Source organism: Antennarius striatus, chromosome 21, assembly GCF_040054535.1.
Source record: "Antennarius striatus isolate MH-2024 chromosome 21, ASM4005453v1, whole genome shotgun sequence".
Classification (NCBI taxonomy): Eukaryota; Metazoa; Chordata; class Actinopteri; order Lophiiformes; family Antennariidae; genus Antennarius; species Antennarius striatus.
Window position 1 is genome coordinate 2,191,740 of NC_090796.1, and position 25,761 is coordinate 2,217,500.

The 25,761-nt window shown below is 39.1% G+C and overlaps 1 protein-coding gene across 1 annotated transcript in view; it reads left to right on the plus strand.

The window, feature by feature from the left end:
- The first annotated feature begins 1,385 nt into the window (after positions 1 to 1,385).
- The window catches only part of ca10a (carbonic anhydrase Xa), a 215,545-nt gene continuing 191,169 nt past the window's right edge, over positions 1,386 to 25,761 (plus strand). Inside the window, exon 1 of the mRNA XM_068305885.1 lies at positions 1,386 to 1,909. Coding sequence (XP_068161986.1) covers positions 1,849 to 1,909 — 61 coding nt within the window. The 5' untranslated portion in view covers positions 1,386 to 1,848. The remainder of the gene's footprint in view (positions 1,910 to 25,761) is intronic.

Sequence of the window (25,761 nt, forward strand, 5' to 3'; positions counted from 1 at the left end):
GCTGCCCGCTTTGAATCCTCTCAAAGCCCGTGGAATTTTTTAAAGGCTTCAGATAAACTATTCAGGGTAATTGTGCAGAAATAATTTTCTGTTTTGGTCGGAATATATCATCTTGAAAGCAACAGAGTGGAGAGGCTGTCAGTCTCTTTTTGATTTGTTTGTTCATGTGTGTTTGTGCGTGCATGTGTGTTTGTGCGCGTGTGCGCGCGTCTTTTCAGTCGACCTTTATTCCCAAATGGACGTGGAACTGAAACACACCCCCATTTCAGATCTGTGCTACAAACAGTATTTCAGCTCGGATCATGAGACATTTTTTCTGCAGAGCGCGCTGTTCATCCACCTGTGCGCCCCCGCCTGCTTGTGCGCACATCCACCGCACGCACCCGCACGCGTCTCCTGGTGAATGTTAACAGACCCCGCAGAGTTGTTGGCATCGCTGGATGCCCGGTGCCATCAGGAGCAGCCAGTCCACAAACAGTCTGCTCCCAAAGAGCGCAAAGTCTCACATTAAGGCCATTGGTATCAACCCCTGGTTTTTCATACGACACTCGGCAGATCACTGTTGTATTTTTACAGACTAAGATCCATGTAAGTTTCAACACAGCCTCATTTAGAGTAAATAATCTTTGGTGCGCCAAAGCTGCGTGGTTTTTGGGGAGTTTCCCAATCGTCGGATTTGCTGGAATCTCGTCTCCAGTTGCAGTAAGTGTTGTTTCGTTTCTTCTCATTCAGACACTTCCCCACATCCAGTCTTACACTGTCACGGAATGCCTTTTTTTTTTTTTTTTTTTTGAAGGATCCGTGCTTTACTCGGGCTCAAGGTGTTTGGGATGGAGAGCGGAGTAATCTCTCGTCAAGCTCAACTCCTTCAGCGAAAAGATGACCGGAGCATCCGTGGCTGTGTGCACAAATTAAAATGACGAATTAAATCACTGCAGGGTTGAGATTTATCAGAATCCTGAAGAGCTCACTTTTACAGCACATGAATAAAACACGAAAAAGTATGAAAAGGGAATTTATAGATGACTTACTAAAGCGATCGATATCGATTGTGTGGATTGGTGAAGTGGAGTCACCTCAAATTAGTATCCTCCTTTTATGCCCACACTTATTTCTCTTAAAACACACACAATCTCACACATTTTTTGATTAAGTTATTTATTTATCGATGCATTAATTCCCGTTTGTAAGCTTGATAAAAGAAATCCAGCAACAAGAGCTTTAATTTTGACAGTTCCAAACAGGAAGTGTTGACTTTGCGCACTGGAACTTGACGTCAGTCCCTCGCAGTGACGGATGAAAGTGTGGATCGGAGGTTCGCCACCTGGCGAAGCGAGTTTCTGAGTTGTGATGCGTCTCCAGGTGTTAGTTTGATCCCACGGATTGCAGCATATTAATCCACGCTTTCTGCTTCTGTCTATCTCCACGCAGACTTCACCAAAACGAGCATATGTGACTTTCTATGTTAAGAACGGGACACCCGCTCCGCGAAACGACGCCGGATGGATGGATGGATGGATGGACGCGAACCCGTGGGCGCACTGGAATAAAACTGTAAACTGGTAAAGATCCAGTGATTTACTTGGATCTTTTTCTCTGGAGTTCATCCCTTTCTTTTTAATCCTCGGAATTCTTACATTTGTGGTGGGAACGTGCAACATTTTATTTTTTTTCACAGGCTTTGATCACATGCTATGTGTCTAGTGTGGAAAATACCTGGTGGAAGGTGTACAGTGGGATCCAGTCTGGGCGGACAGGACATCTGCAACTGATAAAGATCCGTTAGTAGTTTTCAACATTTCTTTTTGAAAAAATCTGTGCGTAATGTACGTGGAATGAAGACAGAGAATGGATATAATCTGGGAAATATTGATCATCCTTCAGGCCAATTTTATTGTCTGCATATCAGGTGAGTGATGGGCGTCATTGGTGTCTTTTTTGGGGGCAGGTGCGTCAGAGAAATCGATAAACGCAGTAACTTGAACACTGATGTTTGAGGTTGGACTTTAGTTTTTGCAAATAAAAGTAAAACTATACAAGGGATGCTTGTTCTGTGTTACCGTGACAGGTTGGTGTGAACAAAATGCATCACAGATGGTGACCCTTCCATAAATAATGCGTTAGTTTTTGTGTGCCAATACATATTTCAGGATGTCGTGGATTTGTGACAGCTAGTGTGGATCCTTCTCACGCAAACGGGTGGGGTTTCTTTTACAAGCAATGCAAGCGTTGATGAAGATATTTTAATGTGCTGTTCTAAGGACACGTCGTTCTGGTTTGGAACTCCTTTTACGCGATGCCTCCGATTTCCAGAACCAATTCTGTCAGCGTAAATAAAGCAGTTGTGCGTGCCGCAGAGAGCGCATGACAAAGTCTGCGGTGCGCTGTCCAGGCAGATCCGGATGAGCCATCAGCGCATAGAGCACTGCCTTCCTGACCCAACCGAGTGGATGCAAGAATGTGTAACGGACTTCATCAAAGTTCTTAGTCTATCATACTGCAATGAAAATGTGTGTCAGATGTGATCTTTTTCGACGAATTGCGCAAATTAAAACAAGATAAATATTAGTGAATAGAGGAGAAGATTCATTTTGGATTAAAGTTGTTGGTTTTGTTTTGTTTTTCGTGGGTAAAATTGAAATATGTGTAAATTAAAAACTTCCTTTTCTATCCTTGAATTCAGAGATGTACGTATGGAAATTCACTACAGAATGAAAGTTGTGCGTCATCACTCCGGAACGGTATTACGCACGCTTGGCTTTCTTATTCTTCTCTCTGTACCTTGCCCCCCACCCCCACCCCCAGGTTGTCAATGAGTGCAGAGTTTATGAAACAACGTCAGTGTCCTACATCGACTCTCCATTAGAAATATGTTCTAATTGAGGTGAGCGCAATGGGAACAGGATTGTTCTGTTATGTAATGGGAATGGACATAAACGGTTTAGTGATATGATTCCTAATTAAAATCAGTATGCTCTTTCTATTGACTGAAGCTATTAATGAATGAATGATATAATGAGATGATGAATGCATTTTTTATGTAGGTCACCATTTGTCTCAGCCGGTAATTAACCTGGACATCATCAAACCCATTATATTACAAAGGACATCAAGTATCTATTAAACCCAGTCAGTCCACTTCAACTTTCCCAGCCAAAAAATGTTTCTTTTTTGAACTGATTAAAATAAATTTTGACTTAAGTTGACTGAAGCAAGACATGAGGTTAATATAACAAAAGGTCAAAGTGTATTTTCATGCAGAAGTGTATTTTCATACACACGAGGGTCAATGTAATGTTTTTCAAGGAACATTTTACCTCAAAGTTATTTACTCATCAGCATGTTGATGCAAAAATCAAGTGACATTTCATAATCCTCACATCCTTGTGTTATTCATCTAAATAATCAAAGAAAAAGAGGACTTTTTACAATGTAAAAAAAACCCGAAAACTAATGGAAAGAGTCCATACAGCACGTACAGGGTTTAAAATTCCAGTTACTTTGTCAAAATTGAAAATGTACCCTCAGTACAGATCGTTTCCTGAACTGCTGGTTCTTACATCAAAAGTGAATAATCCTGTTCAGCTATTCTTCAGAGTTCCTTCTATTTCAGTCCATTTCAACAAACACTTTTTTTTTTTTGGCAGTGCTTATATCTCTGCAGTCTGAAATAAGAAAATCGGTCATGTTTGGACCTGGATTCATTCTGAGTCAAGTTGTTTTTACAATTTTTTTCACACAGGCTGGAGAAAAATTGCAACAGTTATATCAAAAATGGTTACAAATGAATCATCAATAAATTAAGCAAGTAATTGTTTTGGTTTGGAAATTGGATTCACGAGTTTCATTTTGGGAAAAACATTGATTCATTATTGCATGTACAGAATGGAAAGATGACATGTAACTAGATATACAGTGTGCCCTCGTGCATTCACACATCAATGGTCGCGACTTCACCTCATCACAGATTTTTAGTAGGCAGTCACGTGATACCGTACGCGCATTCTATTGGCTGACATCAACCGGAAGTGCGCTAGTTCGGTGAGTCTCTTAAGTGGAACACAAAAGTGCTTTAAACAGTCTATCGGAGTGTGGGAAAAGGTAATACAGATAGAAGCTGGTTCAATATCAGTATGGGGAGGGGTCATAAATGTTTAAATTATCGTAAATAATAAGATAAATAGTTCGTCACTCTATCGCGGAATTCGTTATTCGCGTGTGGTTCCTGGAACGCATTAACCGCGAGGAACGAGGGCGCACTGTAATGACATTTAAAGTCTAATGTTTCTCTTTGAATTGCATTGTAGTAGAAGAAGAAAATGGCAGAAGGACATAAAATACTTCCAATTGGCAGAGTACTGAGCTCTAAGTGCAGTGAGTTTCATTCCACCACTGGCCAAGTGTTATCATGTAGCCCGATGTCAGTTTAAAGTGCACAAACCGGAAAGATAATTCAGCTTCAAGGCAGGCTATCATTGAGCCCAGCTGAGCCTGGATTGTGGAAGTGAAGGTCTCCATAGTGCCAAGGCTCTAATCTGTGATGTAATCAGGAGGCAAAGTTTGGCATTGCTCCAATGACAGTGAACAGGAGAGTGTCTGTGGGCACAGTGACAGCACCCTTAGGCCATTTTCTGAAGTGAAGGAGCTGCAGTCATTATTCTAAAGCTGGGTTTTTCAAAATCTGACACTGTTGGGTCCCTGTCAGGCCAAATCCAAACACCCTCCACTACCCACCACTCCTTCCATAATGTTTGGTAATGTTACTGTGGATTCAATGAGTTACATTTAATTTTGCAAACTCACTTTTTCTTCCTTTTTGGATGCACACACAGGTGGCAAAAAAAAATTATTTTTATTTTTCATGTTTGTTAGCTTTGGACAAAAAAGTATTTCTCCAGAAAGTGCAAACTACATTTAGGTTTTTTTTTCTCTCTCTCTGTGTTCAGATTTGAATAAGTTATGACCCCAAGTGCACATTTTGGCAAAAATATATGTACATGTAATGCTGTATTTGCAAAATGTTTTGGGAACTTGGATGTAACGGAAACAGGATGTTAACTCAAATTGGTTTGGCTGGAACTCAGGAGCTAGAGAGGTAATCTGTCTGACTGAAGCTCGGTGGTTCAGTTCCTATTTCCTGCAGGCTACAGGATGAAGTGTCCTTCAGGGTTACAATGCTGACCATACTCTTTTGGTCTCCACCAATTTCATGGTGAATTATTGCTATTGTTTGCATAGTAAAGCTTTGTAATGCTTCAGTATCTTCAGTAGATGGTTTCTAGTTTTGATTGTTGTCTGGCGCTGAGCAGCCGGTGTGGAATGGGTTTGTCAGAGCTTTTTCAGATAACATTGCTGCTTGTTGGCTTGACTCAAGGTCCAGCAGAGGGGTAACAACAACCCAGAATGAACAGTGTAAAACAGAACACCTTGCAATGTCAGTAATGGAGTTTTTAGTTATTAGTTTTCTAAAAGATGTTCCTGCAACTGTTTCACAATATATTCCTTATACAGGTACAATAAAAGCTGTTTCTGTATATAAAATGCTTCAGGGCTTTTAATTTTATGGGATCTCGGACATTCCACGTCGGTATTAAAAGTTTGTTACAATTTAACATTTTAATTGAGAGCAAAAAGAAAAAAAGAAGAAAAAACAACAACAACAAAAATAATCTTTACATTAAAATATACAGTGTGTGAATTATTAGACAATACAATCTGTAACAACTTATTAGTGGGGTGTTATAGCAGCACTGTGAACACAACCTCACCAGTACACAGTGATGCCCCACCCTGCGGCGCAGGGATGATCATAGATGTTGAATCTCCTTCTAACTAGCTGCTTGCTCCCATCTCTCCACACCTCCGTCTGAGAAGCTCCTGGTTCATTTGGAGTAAAACCAATTAAATCTGTTAAAGCTGATTGTGATTCCTCTGAGACCAAAAGCATAGAATATAAATGAAATGATTAACTTAATTTGGCAATAGGTGTTCACTTATCCACTTACAAAAGGATAAGATCTTGGTTTAAGAGCTCATGCTTCTTGACTTAAATAAAACTGAAACGCTGTTCTATCAAAACAAGTTCAGAGGAAGGTGATTCTACAGTATTGTCAACAGCTTCTACTCAGACAGGGAGTCAGGTGACCCAATCCTGTTCTTCATATTTTCAGTATAGTGGGAGAACAGACTAAAAAGAGTCCTGTCAGAGCAGACAATGTGGATTATGTCAAAACAAGACAGGCTCGCTGTTTTTATTACGAACTACTTCCTCTTTAATTTGTAATTTTGATAGAAACGGTTCACGGTGAGGGTTTGTGGGTTTATCCACATAAATCAAACCATTAGTTTCTGGACAGAAATGTTTCCTGCTGAGTTTTTTAAATGATTGGATTTATCGCTGCATTACAACCTGATTTCACCTCATTTTATTGGGGGGGGGGGGGGGATCTATAATAAAGGAGTCAGAGGTCTGCCTCCATGGGCGCTCAGGATCTGTCACCAGCACCACTCACTGGAATATTTTGGTTATTTTTCCTGACTATAAATTGAAAGCATACATGTTCATGTTCATTTGGGGTGAGTCCCATCTGGCCTCCTGACTCTAATTCTGAATTTTCAAATTTTTTTTAGTTCCCGATGCCTCCTCCTCCGTCTTCTTTTTTAACATTTCTACAGGCATTAAAACCAGGGAAGTAATCATCTTGACTGTGGTGTCATTATTATAAATAGCTATAAAGCGTAGTTTCATGGTTATCTAATGCTGGCCCTTTGATGTTGTACGAGCTGCATATAGAATGTTTGATGTTGAACCTCTTCGAAAGCCTCTATATTGAACCAGAAGGTCTGTTTCATCCAGCTCAGATGGAACATATACTTTGTTCTATGGGTAACTGTCACCTAAATATCAGCAAAGAATAGTAAATGTGAATTTGAGGTTTAAACACTTGCTGCTTTTCCTTCGGCTGATTCTTGAAACAGAATCTAATCATAGCAGTGATTGAGGAAACGTAATGTTGAAAGCAAGCTGATGGTTTTCCATTTATCTGCATACGTGGTATTCCACAGAGGTAGAATGAACACATATGAAATATTTATGTTCATGTTATGGATGTAAAGCAGGGCAAGATTAAATAATTATTGGGCCCAGGGGCATAAATAGCTCTGCTTTGACTGGGCTCAAATTTGGTTGAGATCAATTAATACCAATAGAACATAATGACAAGTACTGAGAAGAATTATGATAATAACTAATTAGTGATGGATGTGCTATCATGAAAGGGGTACGCATGATTTATGAGTAAAATTCACCATTAATAGGTTCCTCCCAAAATATTTATTCCTATGAAATGGGTTTTTTTTCACTATTGGTGGCTTTTAATTTAATGAACACCACAAAATAGGAAGTAAAGTATTTTTATTATTATTATTATTATTATTATTATTATTATTATTATTATTAATAATAATAATAATAATAATAATAATAATAATAAATATGTTAGAAATTAAAGATATGTATTGTCTTAACTGCTGACAAGTGGATTGCTGCATGCACAAAGCAATAGAGAATACATGGACAACATATTGTGTTGATGAACATGGAACAGATGTATCATTTGCATTGTCAGTACTCAACAAGTCAGTAAATATACGTAGGCATACTGCCAGTCCTTTTTGCAAGCATTATACAAACACAAGGCAGCTCTATTTCTTGCAATGTTTTACCTGTTATCTTCAAATTATGTTGGCTTTAAAAAATAATATAAAATAAGATATATATATATATATATATATATATATATATATATATATATATATATATACACACATATACACCTGACTATATTTCTTCTGGTTATTGTATTGAATTCAGGAGAAGATCCAGATTAGTGGGTGGATCCATTCTATTATTTTTCCCACCTTTCAAGGATAAGCAGCTCTGAAAATGAATGAATGAATGTCTCTTGTTAGAATTTGGATCAGGTTTTATTTTAATTAAGGGGGACTGTTGGTCCTTGGCAGAGATATTCAGTGCCCTTCTAATTTCATCTGGATTATCCTGTCTGTTTGTTAGCGCTATTCATCATAAATTTTGAGAGCGACTAAGTTCAATTAATTTTGTTGTGATGTTGGAAATGTGCCAAGAAATAATTATACAAAATGTCACCTAAAGCTCCCAATGTTTTTATCTGTGTATTTCAGATTGTTTTTTATCAACTACCTGGACTGCATCCATGCACTGTGTGAAAGCACTTTGAGTGATTAGCACGTTTACTGCAGAACAGGGTCAGTAAATTTAAATGCACAAATTATTATAATTAGAAATTTAAATGCAATGAAACTTTATAATCAAATATGACCAAAAATAATGTGAAAAGCTTTCTCAAGATGCCGAACGTCCGATGAAGCACAAGAGATTCAATCTCGTAATAAAATTCTGCATTGAACACAAATGAAAATCAAAGTTAGCTTGGAGCAATAGAATGTTTTCATTTAAACTGATTAGAGCAGCATTAGCTCTAATGCAAAGTTTATGTGAATAGGCTAAAACATTTAAAAAAAAAAAAAATGTTTTTGAGTTAAAACGATGATTCGATTGGGTGGTACAGATGGTCAGCACTGGGAAGGTTCTTGGTTTGAAAGCTGCCAGCCAGTTCTTCCCATCAGGTCTCCCTGCAGTCTAAAGACATGCAAGGTTAATTGGTGGTCTAAATTGCCCGTAGATGTAAATGGTTTGTCTCTCTGTGTCAGCATTGTGTTGAACCAGTGACCTGTCCATGGTGTACCCTCCAATTACCTCAATGTCAGCTTGGATAGGCTCCAGCCCCTCGACCCTACAAAGGATAAGTGGTTTTAAATAATGAATTGATGGTACAGATACATTTACAAATGAACTGCCACCCAGTAAACTGAGGATGAGGTTAGTTTTTTTTTTGCTCAATTATAATTAATATATGGCATAATGTGTGATAATTATACTATTTTTATCACGGCATACTATAATTATCGTTCTATGTTGTCACAGAGAGATATGGTGGTAACAAATAGGATTACGGTGTCTTTACTCCTGCAGCATTTGTTTGCATTATCTCACTTGAGATCGTCACCTGTCGACGCGATTTAACATTACATGGCAGGTAAATGGTTTTGTTCTGTTCTCCATCTGTTCACACACAGTTGCGTTTCTAACACCCACCAACTTTAACATAACATGTTCAGTAGTATTAAAAAAAAACTTGTTTTCTTTCCTTTTTTTTAATCCCTCCTTCCATAATGGTCTTCCAAGAATAAGGGAAAAATACAGAGAGGAACGATATTTTGTTGCTTTATTATTGTTTGTCTTTCTTTGTCTTCATCCTGTATAATGGCAGACAAAGTTTATACACCTGTTTTAAAGAATTAACATTCTGAATATGTAAACACTGGCATGCTTTTACTGCACCGCTTATTCTTCCATCATTTTATGTCTTTTAATGCCTCATTGCGTCAGCAGTTAGAAAGAGCAAACAAGGAGAAAAAACTCACTGTTGCACGTTGCCTACTGTTAACATTGCCTGTGATGGGGCCACTACAATGCAATGGCTAATTAGCACTTACATTAAATTATGAATCTGTTTGAAAAGAGATTAGGCTGGGAGGTGGTAGTCTGTGTGCAGAAGTTCTCAAGGATGTCTACTGATAAACCACAGTGAGGATAAAGCAGCGCTTCCCTCCTGTTCACACATACACACCTCTCGCTCTCTTATCACTTATACAGTAGTAGTGCAGCTGCATTGTTCTGGATAATCAATATGTGAAGATGTCATGGAGGACAGATCGATAAAATGGTGAGTCTTGTGTGCACCCCCCTGACTGGACTCTTTTGTTCACTCCCCTCTGGTCTGCTGTGACTCTTAGTTCAACAACCATTGAATCAGCCTCTGACAGCGATCCAACAAGTTCCATCAGCCAAATGATAAAGGCCGACTGGTGTCAATGGTGGGGATGAACCACAACTCACAGATGCTCACTGTTGACCTATTTACCTGCTGACTGCTGACCATCATCCTGATGTGTCAAAGCTGTCTGTCCTTCTCCTCTCCTTTATTAAATTAAATGTCATTCTGGACACAGCAGGTCAGACACTTTCATAAAAATCATGTTTTGTAGTCTCAACTACTCAACATGTCATGGATGCAGACGCTGTCAGGTTCTGAACATGACTAAACATCAGTCTATGAAACTCTTTCATTGACTTCATAAAAGTGAAAGTAACTTTTCTATAGTAAGGTTCACCAACTTGACCTTGACTGGAATAAAACGGGAGAGTGGCTTCCAAAAGTATCCACGCTCCTTGAACGTTTCCACATTTGATCACATTTACAACTCTCAAATATATTTTGTTGAAATTTTATGTGAAATGTCAAACACAGAGTGGCAAGCAATTGTGAAATACAAAGAAAAGTATATACAATTTTGTTTTTTCATGAATGAAAAAAAACTGAAAAGTGAGTTCATAAGTTCCCTGATGATTGCTGAATGATCACATGCTGATCTAATGACTAGAAAGAGTCCATTTGTGTGTTGTCTAGTCTCAGTACATGAACAGATATTTTGTGATGGATTCATCATCCAGGAATGGAATGGAAAGAGTATGGCACAATTAGAAACCTGCCAAGACATGGCCTTTCACCTGAACTTACTGGCCAAACAGGATGAGCAATGACCAGAGAGGAAGCCAAGAGACCCAAAGACACTCTAGAGATCCAGAGCTCAGTTGGGGAGTCTGTCCACAGGAGGACAAAATGTGGAAAAAGTTAAGGGGTATGACTTTTAATGATATACTGCACTGTATATGGCATATTGATCTGAAATAGGTTTGCCCCACTCCTCACTTTCACGTCGACAATAGCAGAAGCCTGCTGTAGGTCCCGTCATGACATCTTGTGGTTTTTAGTGACTTCTATTCCCATATTGCGGACTCCTGTGGGGGTGAACTTGCTTGGATGTCAAGACCTGGGCATGGTCCTTTAAATGTTCTCCACTTGTGAACATTTTCCCTGATGGTGGAATAGATGATGTCAGATTCTTCTGAGATCTTTTTAAATCCTTTACCAGACTCATGAGCAGCCACAATCTTCTTTCTGAGGGCATCAAACAGCTCTTTGGATCTCACAATGGGGCGTGCTCACACTTCCAGTCAGGGTCACACCAGACTAAAAGTTTGAGGTTTAAATGGGGCAAGGCTCCTTCAGAATGCTGGGTAACATCGATCTGCTCATTCACCTCCCTCCTCTGTGGGATAACCATGTCAAGAAGGAAAATATGTGTGCAGAAGTGTGTATATATATATATATATATATATATATATATATATATATATATATATATATATATATATATAACATGTATATACTGTACATATACAGTACATATATAGTCATGTAAAAAAGAGACAGAGAGAGAGCACCGCACTTTCATTTTGTTAACACACCTGGTTAGATAGTTCTTGATTTTAAATGACTCCGTATTTTTTAGAAAATGTAAATTTTTGTTTATGTCTTGCTCTTAGAAGAGAAGAGAGTTCATTCACTTTTTATTTATTATTTTATTTATAAATCATTCTCTGGGAATGATAGCAAGCAAGTATTTTATTTAAAGCATTATTCTTCAGGACCCGGACTACAGAGTTCCAGTCATTATTCAATTCTTTATGAATAATGTGTAGTGTCCCCAAGTTCTTGTGATCTTTTACACTTCCACATAAAATACTGTTCTTCTTTGTTCTGCATTTTATGTGGCAATCTGGTTTATTGACGTTATTTATATAGTAATATCTGTTTTTACGTAAATATGGGTTATTTTTTCTGATGCTGTTCTCTGTATCATTTTTAAGCAGTAATTATTTGTGTTTTTTGATATTTTGAAGATTTTATCCTTTTACAAACTAGTTATTGATGGGGGAAAAAAATCACTACAAATCAATCATCATAGCTACGGTCCCATTTGAGGACTTAAGACTCTAAAATAAAATAAATTTAATATAGTTACTATCTTACAAAGCTTTCAACCAATTCTCAAAATTTTCACTCTTATTATTACAGATAATGTGACATATTACATAACCCAAGTGTCGCCTCACGGAACACTTACCAAGGACAGACTGAATACAAAACTTCATGTACCGCCAGATTATTAGTATTTTTTTTTACCTCTCCTGATGCACAATTTTTTCAAAACATAAAGTACATTAGCAGGTTTCACAATAAAAAACATTTGCTGAAATAACACTTATTTTTTACAACTTCTCTGGAAAACACTTTGCTGTAGTCAAATAACAATGTTATTAGTGATAAACACAGCCTTAAAGCACTTTTCTCTGTATTTTCAGTTTTGTTGTTCTGCTGCTGTGCAGAAACAGAAATGAAGTGGGGTTTTTTCTGACCCTGAGAATTCAGCCTGGCATTCTAAACAGACCTGTGTATTGAAGCTGTAGAAATGCAGCACCAATTCTTTTGCGCGTCACTTTTTATTTATGTCATCGACATACTTGACATTTGAGGGACAGGGAGTTTATTTTTCTGTTCTTAAACCAATCCTCTTTTTCTTTGTCGTGTATTTCCTTTTTGCCCTCAGAAACTGAAACTAAAATGGAATTTCAGCCAGCAGAACACACCTGATGGGAGTGTTGAAAGTTTATAAAATTCTATCGTTAACTTTTCTGTGAAAGAAGCACTGAGCTCACCAAGGTGGTAACGAAGTCCCCACACATGCATTTCTTGAAATTTTCAAAAACAGACTGTGCAGGCCAAGTATTTGTTCCAAGGTAAGGTAATATGAACACCTGATTGCTGCTGTGGCCACTGTGGAGAATTACAAGCTATATTCAGAGAATGTAGGGAAGCTTTCCATTTTAAATGGGATGACAGCATCACAGGTTATGGCTTTGAGTATAATCCTGACAATAATGTGTCATTCATGTTACACATCAACAGTTACTCCCTCCTCTGTTCTAAGTTGATGTGTTTTAAAACCCGGGAACATATGGCTGCTGTAGTTGGTTACTGGTAGAGTTTAAGCATTTTTCTCTGTGGCCATCTGGTCAGTGTCAGTGTGTGTGTGTGTGTGTGTGTGTGTGTGTGTGTGTGTGTGTGTGTGTGTGTGTGTGTGTGTGTGTGTGTGTGTGTGTGTGTGTGTGTGTGTGTGTGTGTGTGTGTGTTTCTTTTATAAACTCATTATCACCAAAAAGTTGAAGATGATTTCTGTTTTTTTGTTAATTTTTTTGTCAGTTGGAAGTAAAGAAGTAAATTTAATTGAGCCATACCTATTATCTTCTTCTTCTTAGTATCAGGAAATTCATCTGCGGTGCTGGGTACAATAGATCGAATCAGAGAAAGTGGCAGCTTTCTAAATTTTATTTCTGGGGAGACAAAACTTGCAATTTACGTGACCAGAAAGGAGAATTGAAAACAATACCGTTCAAGAAGCAGCTACTGTTTTTTGCTGTAACATCAGATGTCGCTTAAAACTAGAATTTGGTTTCTATAAATTGACAAAAGACCTGAATAACGTTAGGAATTGTAAAATGTTCTAAATGTTCTAAATGTTAAATGTGATTGGAGTTTTTTTTTTTTTTTTTTAAATCTTCTTGAGGCACTTTAGTGCTTTTTGTAAGTAGAGACGCATTATCCATGCAAATGTCCTAATCCGTTCCAAGCCCCCCAAAATTCAGATATAAATGTTTTGTAAAGCATAAAAATGCATCAAAACATGTAACAAATAGATGTTAGATGTGTTTATTACACAATAAATGAGAGTTGTGCATAATGTGAAAAACAAAGAATAGAGTAAAGAATAAAAGGATGGTCATTTACCTTTTAACTGCTGTCCTCATTGTTTTTTGCCCTCTTTGGTTCATGCGCTCTTGCCCCACCATGAACAATAGAGTGCATTCCAGTCCTCCTTCTGAACTTCTCCAACCACCCACGCGACGCCTTAAACTCCTTAAACTTCCTTTTGTTTTAATAACGTGGTGATTGTAGATGCATTACGGCCATATTCTTTGGTGAGATCAACCAAATGCATTGCTTTTTCATGCTTCTGTATTATCTCTTGCTTTGTTTGTACGGACAAAAAACTATTTTCTTCTTCTTCTCTTTTCCTCTTTTCTCCGTCACTTTCTTGGGGTCCATAGTGAATACTCTAAAAGTTAATATATTTGCATAAAACTATCAGAACACGTCATAGGTTAAGGGCCAAATGACGATGACGCTGAATAGACGCCTATCTAGCTACACACAGAGGTCACTCTTAGCCAATGGGATGCCAAGATGCTAGGTAATAGCCAATGGCAGAACAGCTATAAGGATCTTGCGTTCAGGAACCTGTGGGAGCTGCGAGTATTAGCCGATACTGTATTTTTACCTTTTGTAACTCGAAATTTCTTTCGTAACTAGAGGCAATATTTTCCTGTTGAGGCGTTTCGTAATTAGAACATTCCGTAAGTAGAGACATTCGTAAGTAGAGGTACCACTGTACTATTACTGTATATGCAGCAGTGTGTATGTGTCTGGCCCTTGGAATGAGCAGCCATAAGTCATCACATCTGCGGCTCAAGAATCTAGAAGCTGAAGTGAGAAAACACCAATTTTAGTTTCAATTCACCACATGTATATTGTATGGGGAAGTTGCAGGTGTGTGTGTGTGTGTGTGTGTGTGTGTGTGTGTGTGTGTGTGTGTGTGTGTGTGTGTGTGTATGTGTGTGTGCGTGCGCATTTGAGCTTGAATTTGCAAAGTTAGATAGGCCAAAATGAGTTTGTCGGTGATGGAGAGAATACTAGGACAGAAAGAAGGACGACAGCAGCTGCGTCGACATGGAAGAATCACACAGGAAATGAACAGTGAATGTTTGTGAGTGCCAATAGTGAAGCAGTACTGCATGCTTGACACAGCAACACCATCCATGTGCCCCAATTCACTCACCATCACACACAGGCCCTGTGAGAGGAGCCAAATCTCCAGCTGCTAATCTGATAATCCTGTGCAGATGTGTGTCCTGCAGCAGGAAGAGGAATACAGTGTGTTTGTGTGAGGGAGGAGATGGAGAGCACACAGCGAGTGTGTGGGTGGTGCAGACACAGAGCTGGTATTTACCCAGGCTTCATATCCCCTTCTCTGTTGGTGACAGTAGAACAAGAGCTGTTTGGGGGTTTTTTTGTCACCGTTTTTTCTGCATCATTTTACACAATCTGAGGGTTTAACACAGCCGCCATGCTGGGATTGAGCCATTCTTACATCTGAGGAACGTTGATGTTGTAGGACTTTTACTACACACGGTCATGAGTAAAGGGTCATGCACTGTTTCACACCACCACGGTGAACTGGCGTTGCACCCGGAGTGTCCCCTGTTTCACGGCGCCTGTCGGCTGGGATAGGGTTCCAGCGACAGCAGACGATGTGGATTTAGAAGATAAATAAAGGAATGTATGAATGTTTTACAAGCTCAGGAAGATGAATATAAATATTAATTTAAACATCCAGTAATGTTGTGGTATCTACAGCAATGAAGGTGATGTTTGTCAACATCAGTGAGATGCAATTTTCAATGATTATAATGGATTTAAGTCTTAAAAATCAGTTACACGCACACAAACACAATCACGTTTCAAAATATTTTTGATATTTTTCCCCAATATTTGTATATAATTGGATATAATCTATAACATAACGCGTGTAATGCAGATAAAAACAGCAGCCCTACAGACAGTCTGGGGAAGTGCATGAAATACTATTTCCTTTAAAGGGTCAATAAACCAAAAGATAAATGTTTACCAGTGTATTATCTGTAGTTACTGGTTAATGAAGAACCAAAGACTTCTATGTTTAGGATTTTATACCAATTTTTTTATTGACGATGTTTTAGTATTAGTATTAGAAAGGAATGTATGACTTAACATAACTTAATATATGTCAAAATGCCTATTGTATCTGATAAAAGTTGCCCAGACTTTTAAAATGCCCTTGAAATGTTACTTTTAAAAGTTTAAAAAAAATAAAAAAAATAATGCAGGTAATGCATGTAAGGAACCTGCAGTCGATTGATCAGCATAGCTATTCTTGGCCCTCTGTGTGTGTGTGTGCATGTGTGTGTGTGTATGTGTGTGTGTGTGTGTGTGTGTGTGTGTGTGTGTGTGTGTCTGTGTGTGTGTGTGTGTGTGTGTGTGTGTGTGTGTGTGTGTGTGTGTGTGTGTGACAGCTGATTGTAGCCCTTACACACTGTGATAAGTACAGGGTGTAGTCACTGGCGCAGGTACACTGGCTTTCAGCTCAGTAGAATCAGAGAGAACACAGGTACTCCACCTCCTCAACCCCCCCCCCCCTATTATTGATGGGTGCATCCTGCACTGTGTGTCACCTTGCCTTTTTCTGGCTTAACAAAAGTAATGCATTTCTTCTCTTTCAGTTAATGGAAAACTATGTTTTAGAGACAAAAGATTGGGTGGGGTTGGTGGTCTGACTCAGGGATAAGTGATGCTTGGACACTTTGCTGTGGCGCTGCTGGGAACTCTTGTGTGTGGCAGTAGAACAGTCCACTAGCTTTTGGGCTGGGGGGTGGCCGGTTGAAGGCCCGTGTGGACCAAAAACATTTTGGAGTATGAGCTGACAGTAGGAGGTATTAGCTCACCTCCTGAGCACTGCTGAGGTGCCCTTGAGCAAGGCACCGTCTCCCCTACAAGTTGCTCATTGGTGTGCACCAAGAGGGACCAGCCTGATGCTCTCCCTCCCACTGTATATACTGCATGCTTACAGGCCCCTTGCGTGTGTTTTTGTGTTTCAGGGATCTGTTCACACGTATATGTATATATAACTGTGAAAAAAAAAAAACATGATTCAGAAAAAAAAAAACCCCAAGAGGGATCAATAAAGTACATTTCTTCTTCTTCTTCTTCTTGAGACTGACAAGATCAAATATTTTAAACTTGGATATTAAAATAATAAATCATGTCATGATTATCAGTCAGACGTGGTGGACTTTAGCTGGGCTCCAGCAGCAGTATTAACTAGATTAACCACATCTCTCAGTATCATAAGAGTCACTTTCCTGAACCAAATAGCTTCTCAGTGTCTTTGCTCTGGTATTGATTTAAACTGATGGCGGGGCTGCAGTTTCCATACGAGCTTGAGTTCTAAAAGTATTCCTCACATTCAAACAAGCACAGCAGAGGATTTTGCTCCTTTTATATGTGGCTGTTTTACTGAGGAGCTGCAGTCGTCCTTGACTTGGATAGATGATGAGAAGCTGAAGGAGGAGGTGGATAAGAATGTGTGTAACTTTGAAGAACATGCTACAGAGCTTTGCATGTTCTCCATCTTACCAGCCCAAACGGTAAATCACATAAAGTCGTGTAAACTGGAACTAACATAACACGTTAAAGCGACTCAGCTCTTTTCAGGGCAGTAGTAACACAAATGTCTGATCTTTTCTAATCGGGTTTGAGCATTTTCCAACTCTGGTCACAAATATATACTGTACAAAATGCACACTATTACTTCACAATTTGAATTCATTCCCATGATTCTGTTGTTGAATACCATTAATTGTCTCTTTTGTTTGTTTTGTTCTTGCTGATGCAGGTAAAAACAGATCAAAGTTTCAATGGCTGTCCTTTTGGAGCCGCAGATGTATCACGACAATGATACAGATGAAATATAACACTGAGAAAATATGAATAAATTAAAGGATCAGATTCGATAAATGAGGCTTATAAATATAGTCGGATGTCAGTGTGAAAAAATAACCAGGGAATTGAACAGTATGTTCACTAGTTAGCATCTTTTTCTGTACATCACAACATATGATGGTGAAATCATGAAACAATTCTTCAGTTGTTGTCTACTCATGTTTTAAAACAGTGGAGAAGATGTTACAAAACTGTAATGCTGAACACTTAAGGACTGCAATCTTCAATACTCCCCCATTTTGCTGTTACATTAATTTTATTCTTAGTAGTTTTCTTTTTATAAGAAAGTGAAGGCATATTAAGTAAGGCTATAGAAACAAAAATGTCCAGATGTTTCTGTCTGGTTAGTAGACTGACTGCTTATCAAATTCTTCTGTAAGTGTAACTGACTTTTACCAGATACAAACCAAAGTTCCTTCACAGCAATCAATACAGCGCTGACACTGATATACACTGTTTGCATTGATGTAATACAGTTATAATTGATTATGGCTCTGTCCTGTTAATGGAGGTACTGAAATCACATTACTGTTTCTTCTTCTTCTTTTCCTTTGGGCGTGTCCTGTTAGGGGTCTCCACAGAGTGTCATCCTTTTCCATCTCAGCCCATAACTTCTTCATCCGCCTCTCTAACACCAACTGTCCTCAAGAGCGAGTTTGCCTTTGCTGTATTTTGCCGCTCATTTATCTTTCACTGTAGTAGATCTTGTTCATGAAAAATATCCAAACCCTCAGTCCTTTTAATTTGGTTCCAGATAATAAGTCAGTAGCTAAATCTAATAATGATGGATTATAATTAGGTGGTAAATTGCATAAACAAATGTCAGCAGCTGCACATTACATGTAAATTGGTACCTTGAGCAGGATGTCTTTTCAGTGAGATGATGGAATGTAAGAACTTCAAATTTCTAAAGGGACACATTTTTCTGGAGACAAAACAATGTAGATGACAACAATAGGTGGGAAATGTTTTGTGCACCTGCAAAATGACGATGCAAAAGAAAACTAATCAGAAGAGAAAAAAAAGCAAAAGTCCTTCTTCAGTGAAAGTGTTAGCAGTAAAAGTAATTCAATCCTCAGATGAGATGACAAAAATATAACTTGGTTTCACCAATCTAAAAATCTAAAAAAATTGTATTTTATATTAAAGAAGGCCAAAGTGATGGTAATGAAAATGCAAAATTTAAATAAATGATAAGACAGAACAAAATGGTAGTAAATAATAATGAGAAATGGAAGAGAAAGAAAAGAATACATAAAGGATAAGCGGGAAAAATGAAAGAAGAAAAGCAAAAGTTAGTAAGGATGCAAAACTACAGAGAAAAAGATAAAGAATTAGGACGACCGAAAGAAAAGCGGCAAAGTAAAGACAGGTGTTTGATTTCAGGGCTGCATTTACGGGAGCTGTGACAACATGTGAAGCAAAAGACTGAATGGAAAGAAGGAATATATTATAAATAAAGTAGGAAGGAAAAAGAAAGATCAAGATGTAGTCAAGACAAGCTAAGGTTGAGAAGATGAAAGGAAAGAAGATGGAAATAGAAGATAAACATGACAATTATCTCTAACACTGCAGGAAATAGGAAATATAATCACTTTAAAAGTTTACTGAAGCAAATCTGAAACTTTTTCACCTCTGCTGACTATTTATATTGTATATTAATTTAGAAGTTGGCTAGTTTGACTTTTCTTTAATGCATTGACATTACCTTTGCGTTAAGTTTCCCTTCATTTTCTGACATTTAATTAGGGTCAGTTGACAAAAGTGCTGACAGCAGAAACTAACTGAGGAATACACGAGGGCTGACTTTGCGACAGGCGGACAGATACACAAAGTACACATCCACATTGTGTCCAGTCACCATTCAGAAATTTGTTGCGAGGAAAGAATTGACAAGAACTAAAGACTCATCTTTCCAAGAGCTTCTGTACTTAAAGTTGAAATTGAAGCTGCACAGCATCCTCTGATAACACCAGGTTGAACATGGGTATTTAAGATTTGAATAGAGATGATTGATTGTTCTTATTGACTGTCTAATTGCTACTTGGCTAGTGTTCCTTATCCGTATCCTTTCAGCAACTGATTAGATCACTTTACATTGCCTGCTGGGATGAACTCACATTACAGCAGTAAACATAACTGGTACCATTAACATAATTATACAGTGTGTTGTCAGGCACTTGGTGAGTACAGTTATATTTCTGCAAAGGAAAAACTATTTTCTTGGAAATGTGTATTTTTTTGGGAAGTAACAGATCTTTCAACCATCCATGTGTTTGACATAGATGTCACACTAAAGGTACAGTGAGTGCTGAATGTGGGATCAGAACAGTGTGATCCCATCACTTGTAAGGGTATGTGCTCGTTTTCAAACCAAATGAACATTAAAAGAACAGTTTGAGAATGAATTGAGGTCTGAAACTGACAAGCATGTTAAAAAGTCAACTGAACTAAAATAATTTTAAAATTCATATCTCACTTAACCAGAATCTTCACCAATAATCCATTCTCAAATCACAGGCACATTGTACAAGAGTGATAATAGAACATGTAGGCCATCTTTCAGTTAAGGTGGTTGTTTGTTGCCCTCATCTGGAGCTGCTAGCTGTTAGCAAGTGGCCATACTATTTACCCAGGGTTCTCAGTGTTGTTGCACGGCTGCAAACCAAACATCCTGAAGGCTTCATGATTATTTCTGGAGATTTTAATCAAGTGGACACCGCCCTGGCTGCATTCCACCAGATTGTTAGCTGCTGTACATGGAAGATCAGGACGATCCACCTACCTACAGCAAAGTGGCCCCTCTCCACCCTCTTCTGCCCCTCTTCTTCCCTCCAGCCCCCCTTTCTTCCATCCTACCTCCCACCACCGCTCCCTCCTATTCACAGAAACAAAACAACCCCCCACCATCCCTCTTCCCCCATCACCTCCCAGCTCCCACCACCATCACTGCCTCCTCCCTCCTTCACGGCAGACCAGGTGAGAAGAGAACTGAGGAAGCTGCGGCCTCGAAAAGCGACAGGACCAGATGGAGTGAGCCCCCGTGTACTCAAGGCCTGTGCCACTGAACTCTGAGAGCCGTTGCAACGAGTCTTCAACATGAACCTGCATCTCGGGAAGGTGCCCACCCTGTGGAAGACATCAGGCATCGTTACAGTTCCTGAAAAGAACCGACTTCCAATGAAGACTCTAGAGAGGCTCTTCCTCAATCTCCTCAGGCCTCAGGTACAACATGTGGAGGACTCTTTTCAGTTTGCCTACTGAGGAAAGGTCAGTGTGAAGGACGCCATCCTCCAAGTGTTACACCAAGCCCACTCGCATCTGGACAGGGAAAGCGGCACTGTGAGGATCCTTTTTCCGGATTTTTCAAGCGCACAGGGGTCCGTCTTGTCCCCAATCCTCTTCACTGTTTACACTGCAGACTTCTGCTACAACTCAGAACTGTGTCACAATCAGGAGGAATGGTCTAGGTGGAGGCTGTACAGAAGGTTATACTTTCTGAGGAGACTGAGAGCATTCAACGTCTGCAGGAAGCTCCTGTGGATGTTCTACCAGTCTGTGGTTGCCAGCGTCCCCAACACACCACAGCGTACGTGTGTTGGGGAGGAAGCGTGACAAAGACGAATCTCTCCAGGCTAGAGAAGCTGATCAGACAGTCCAGTTCAGTGGTCGGGATGAAGCTGGACCCTCTGGCAACTGTGGCAGAAGGGAGAACTCTGGACAAACTGTTGGGTGTCATGGACGATGACAGCCACTCTCTGCACACTGTTGCCAACAACCAAAGAAGCCTGACAAGCCAGAGGCTGCGCCTGCCATCATGCAGAACCAACAGACTCAAGAACTCCTTCATCCCTCAAGCCATCAAACTGCTCAACTCCTCACTTTTTGTGCCCTTACTGTGCTGTGTGTAGTGTAACAGAGATGACAATTTCCCTGGCTGAACCTCCTTAAGGGATTAATAAAGTTACCTACCTCTCTACCCACCTCCTACATCACACACCACAGGACTTTATTACAATTGTGATGTAAAATGAATGCAATGCTTCTGTGAAGAAAGAGATGTATAACAAATAATATTAGCCTGATTTTTACTCAGAAATATTATAAATTGAACAAAATGATCAGAGTGATTCCATTGTCCCCAGGCAGATTATGGAGTGCCAAACTAAATCTGGAACTAATCAGAAACATTGTAACAATTAAACGATCTCTCCTCTGATTTTTGGAGTAAATTGGAGTCAAATTGGCCCAATTTCTCTATCCTCTCAGCCTTTCTCAAATTTTATGACTAAAATCATCTTTTTAGTGCCACCAATCTAACCCCTGAATCAGTCACGCCTATCCCTTCTAGAAGCATTAAGTATAATAAAGCAGGCAGAATACAGGGGGAATATTTATTTGACATATGTATCACATTTATATTCATAATTCTTTTATACATGCAAACAGGATAAATGCGGAAAATGTGCAGAGGTTTTTTTTTGGTTTTTTGTGTCATGTTTGTCTGCAAGTCAAGCTGGTCTCTGCACCGGTTGTATCAGTGTATTTGTGCTAATTTGCTTGGTCACTCTCTTGTCTGCATACAAGAGTGGGTGTCTATGTGAGTGTGTATGTGTGTGTGCTACTTGTAATATACAACATATGAGGAGCTTGGAGCAGGTTAATGTGCCAATCAGTGCGGGCTAGTATGGACTAAGTACAGTCATTAAACCAAAATCATCAAATCCATGAAACCAGAAATCACAGTCTACCAAGCATCAACCCTGAACTGTAGGAAGAAAAAGAAAAATGTGACTCCGCTAAATTTGACAAAGTGCACTGCAAAAATGCACAGATTGGCTACTTTCAGTGCTGGAGAAGAACATGCTTCATCTCAACAAATATAAAAGCTTATGAATACAACATTTAAATAGAAATATATGCAAGAAATGTTACGTTCTATATTCATGTGATTATGCATGAGAATAGCAAATAATTAGCACATTTACATAATCACACAGTCTTCTGTCCTTGCTTGATGTCAGTTGCAGCCAACACATTAGATGTAATGGCTTCCTGTGGATCATCAGAGAAGAAGAGCAAGAGAGAAAGAAGCAGCGTAGCGAGCGCTGTCCCATTTCTCACAATGTCTGGCTATGGCCCCAAAACACACTTCCTGACATCAGCAGAAAAGTGCCTTCGATCTATAAAGGGAAATGCAGACTAGACGCTGCAGGAGGTGTGTTACGGGAGGGGTTGATGGATAGACATTTTCCATTTTATTGACTCCCAGAGTATCTGAGGTAGACAATGAGTGGTTGCTGTATATTGAAAATGGGACTCATGTTATTTTCAAAAGCTTTTCAGTATCTGATAACGTGACATTTCCCCTGGAAATAGAAGCCAATTAAAAACGGATGTGTGTCAACAAGCCCACAAGAGCTGATGGAAGTCACAAGGGAGAGCAGGCCAGATGGATGCCAGTATGAAACAACTCAATTTTGAAAACTTACAAAGTGATAAGAATCTTCTGCATTGGTTCACACTTTTCCCACACTACCTATTTTGGTATACTCCTTTTTGTCCGTTAAAAAAAAAAATGTTGTTCACTATTCATTACCCAGTGAGAAAAAAATCTTGTTGCTATACCCCTGCTGTGCACTTACAGTCACAAATGCTCTATAGAGGCATGTAGATAAAGAGGAGAGAAGAGCATTCCCTGTTATCGCGTCTTTTCAGTAAGTGCATTGATTTGTCTGACATAGCCCTTTTAAAGTAGGCCTACTTGTGCTACTGTAGGCACAAGTAGGCCTGTTTTTGGATGAGAATTCAGCATATATTATGTGAAAAGTTGTCCAAAGACATGGGGACAATAGTGAAACAGGAAGTCAGACAAATTCAGGCAGCTCACGCTCATACAAAGAATGTTTCATGATAGTTGGGGGGGAAAGAGTGTCGCGATCATGAGAAGAGATGATGGAGGTTCAAATCACATCATCTTCACTGTAACCGTTGGACTCCAATGAGCTGCTGTAGTTTTTAACAATAGTAGATGTCGAACATGATTATACTGTATATCCGTAAATAAATTGATGTTTTACCACAAAGAAAACACTTTCACTTTGTTGATTCTGTTGTTTAATTTAAAGAAACATCTGTTAAAAATGTTTGAGCAAAAAAGTATTAGTGCCGAAGTGACTTTCTTTGTTCTGCTTGACAGCTTTTCACAAGAAGCCCATTCTCTCCGTTCTTGGGTCGAAAAGTGGTGTTTTTGGTGAAACAAGCTCATGTTCTACTGATAATTATTAAAGAATGGAAAAAGGTAGAAACAAATTTGAAAACTTGAAAGAAGAGAGTCTACTCTTTTTTTGTGTTTGAGTGTACTCTATCTCGAGTGCATACGTAGTCACAGAAGACACTATTCTATTCCACACAAAAACACAACAACCAGTCACACCATAGTGAAGCTCACCATAACAGATCCCTTGAGAGTGGACTGGACAACAACTCCTTCACGACTGGTAATGATTCATAATGAAACCTATTGTCTTGGGGGTCTCGGTTATTGGTTGTTTTCTGCTACAACTTCTACAGAGTATCTGGATTCTCTCGAAGTTGATTTTTTTCACTCCTGGATTGATCTGGTTGACTGAACCTACGCAAAAATGGAATCTGAAGGTGGCAGTTCTATTGGCCAAATAGATGAGGCCCTGTCCTCAGTCTTCTTTGAATGAAAACAGCATCCCCTGTGGCACCCAATGAAAACCATCCCAGTTAATGAGCTTTACTTGGATCCAGACTAAAAGGACTATTGGGGGTCCATGTAGACAAATGTTGCCAGACCAGTGAGTCTGCAAGGTTGCTTACTACAGGTACTCTATCTCATCAGGGAACAGCCATTTCCATTTTTGAATATTTCCAATCAATTTCAGTGATGCCCTCCCAGCTCTTCTTGGTCATTGCTGAGGAAGAGACCAAGATGCTGCCTTTTGGTAGGAGCACAACAACAGCTCTGCAGCAGTACATTTACAAAGAGACTATCATTAAAAACATTTAGAATGCCAGGTACTAAAATATCACTGGTTTAATAAAATTCAGAGTTCAGGCCATCAATGCCACGATCCTGATGTCCCTGCAGAGCAGCATGGACCTCCTTCCTCTGCAGTGGTTGGTCCACCAGTAAATTCATCTTTTCAAAGACCTGAGGTATTTCACCACAGAACTCCTCAAACTGGCTGGGCTCGTTCAAATCCTGCCCCGTGTCAGACAGCAGACGGTGGACTATTTTCTGCTGTCCATGTTTCTTCTCCTGGCTGAAGAAGAAGTTACAGGTAGCATCCATCTCTGACATATTATAAACCCTGGAAAGGACCCTTACCTTGGTATCTAGAAGGTTGGCTAAAGCTATTTTTTGGACTTCAAGATTTCCACATATACCTGATTTTTGTTTCTAACTCCACATTCTCAGCTTCAGGTTATCCACAGATCAACAGGTGTCACGCGTGACATTGAGTGCATACTGCTGGTACGAGTTTTATCTTGGTTATGGTCTCACTACTGCCTAAGACATGAATAATTAGACTTCTTACATTTAAAAGTATTCAATATATTATTTAAAGCGTCATTAAAACCTTAGTCAAATGTTAAGATTGAATTAAAATACCAGAATGTACTCTTCCATAACATATTTTTCTAACAACATGACATGAACCACATATTGATCAGTGAAACCAGCGGGCATTACTTTTCAAACCCTTGAAAACATTGAAATGATGTTTGAAAAAGTAAAAAAAGAAAAAGCCTGGCAAAGGAAACCTTGTCTTTCAGGTGGGACCGAGTATACTGTCAGTCTGTATGCATCCTCCTCCACACACCCACCGGGCCATAATAGAGCAGCTGTTTTAGACTGTGTTGAGGCTAAGCATGATCACAATCTAAAAGTTCAAACACAATGCATTTAAAATGACCATTCAAACATAGACATGAAGGCGTGCCGCAGCAATTCAGTGTCATTTTGATCTTCTCTTCCGTTTGTCGGAATGCCATGCCTCCTTGAAAGTAA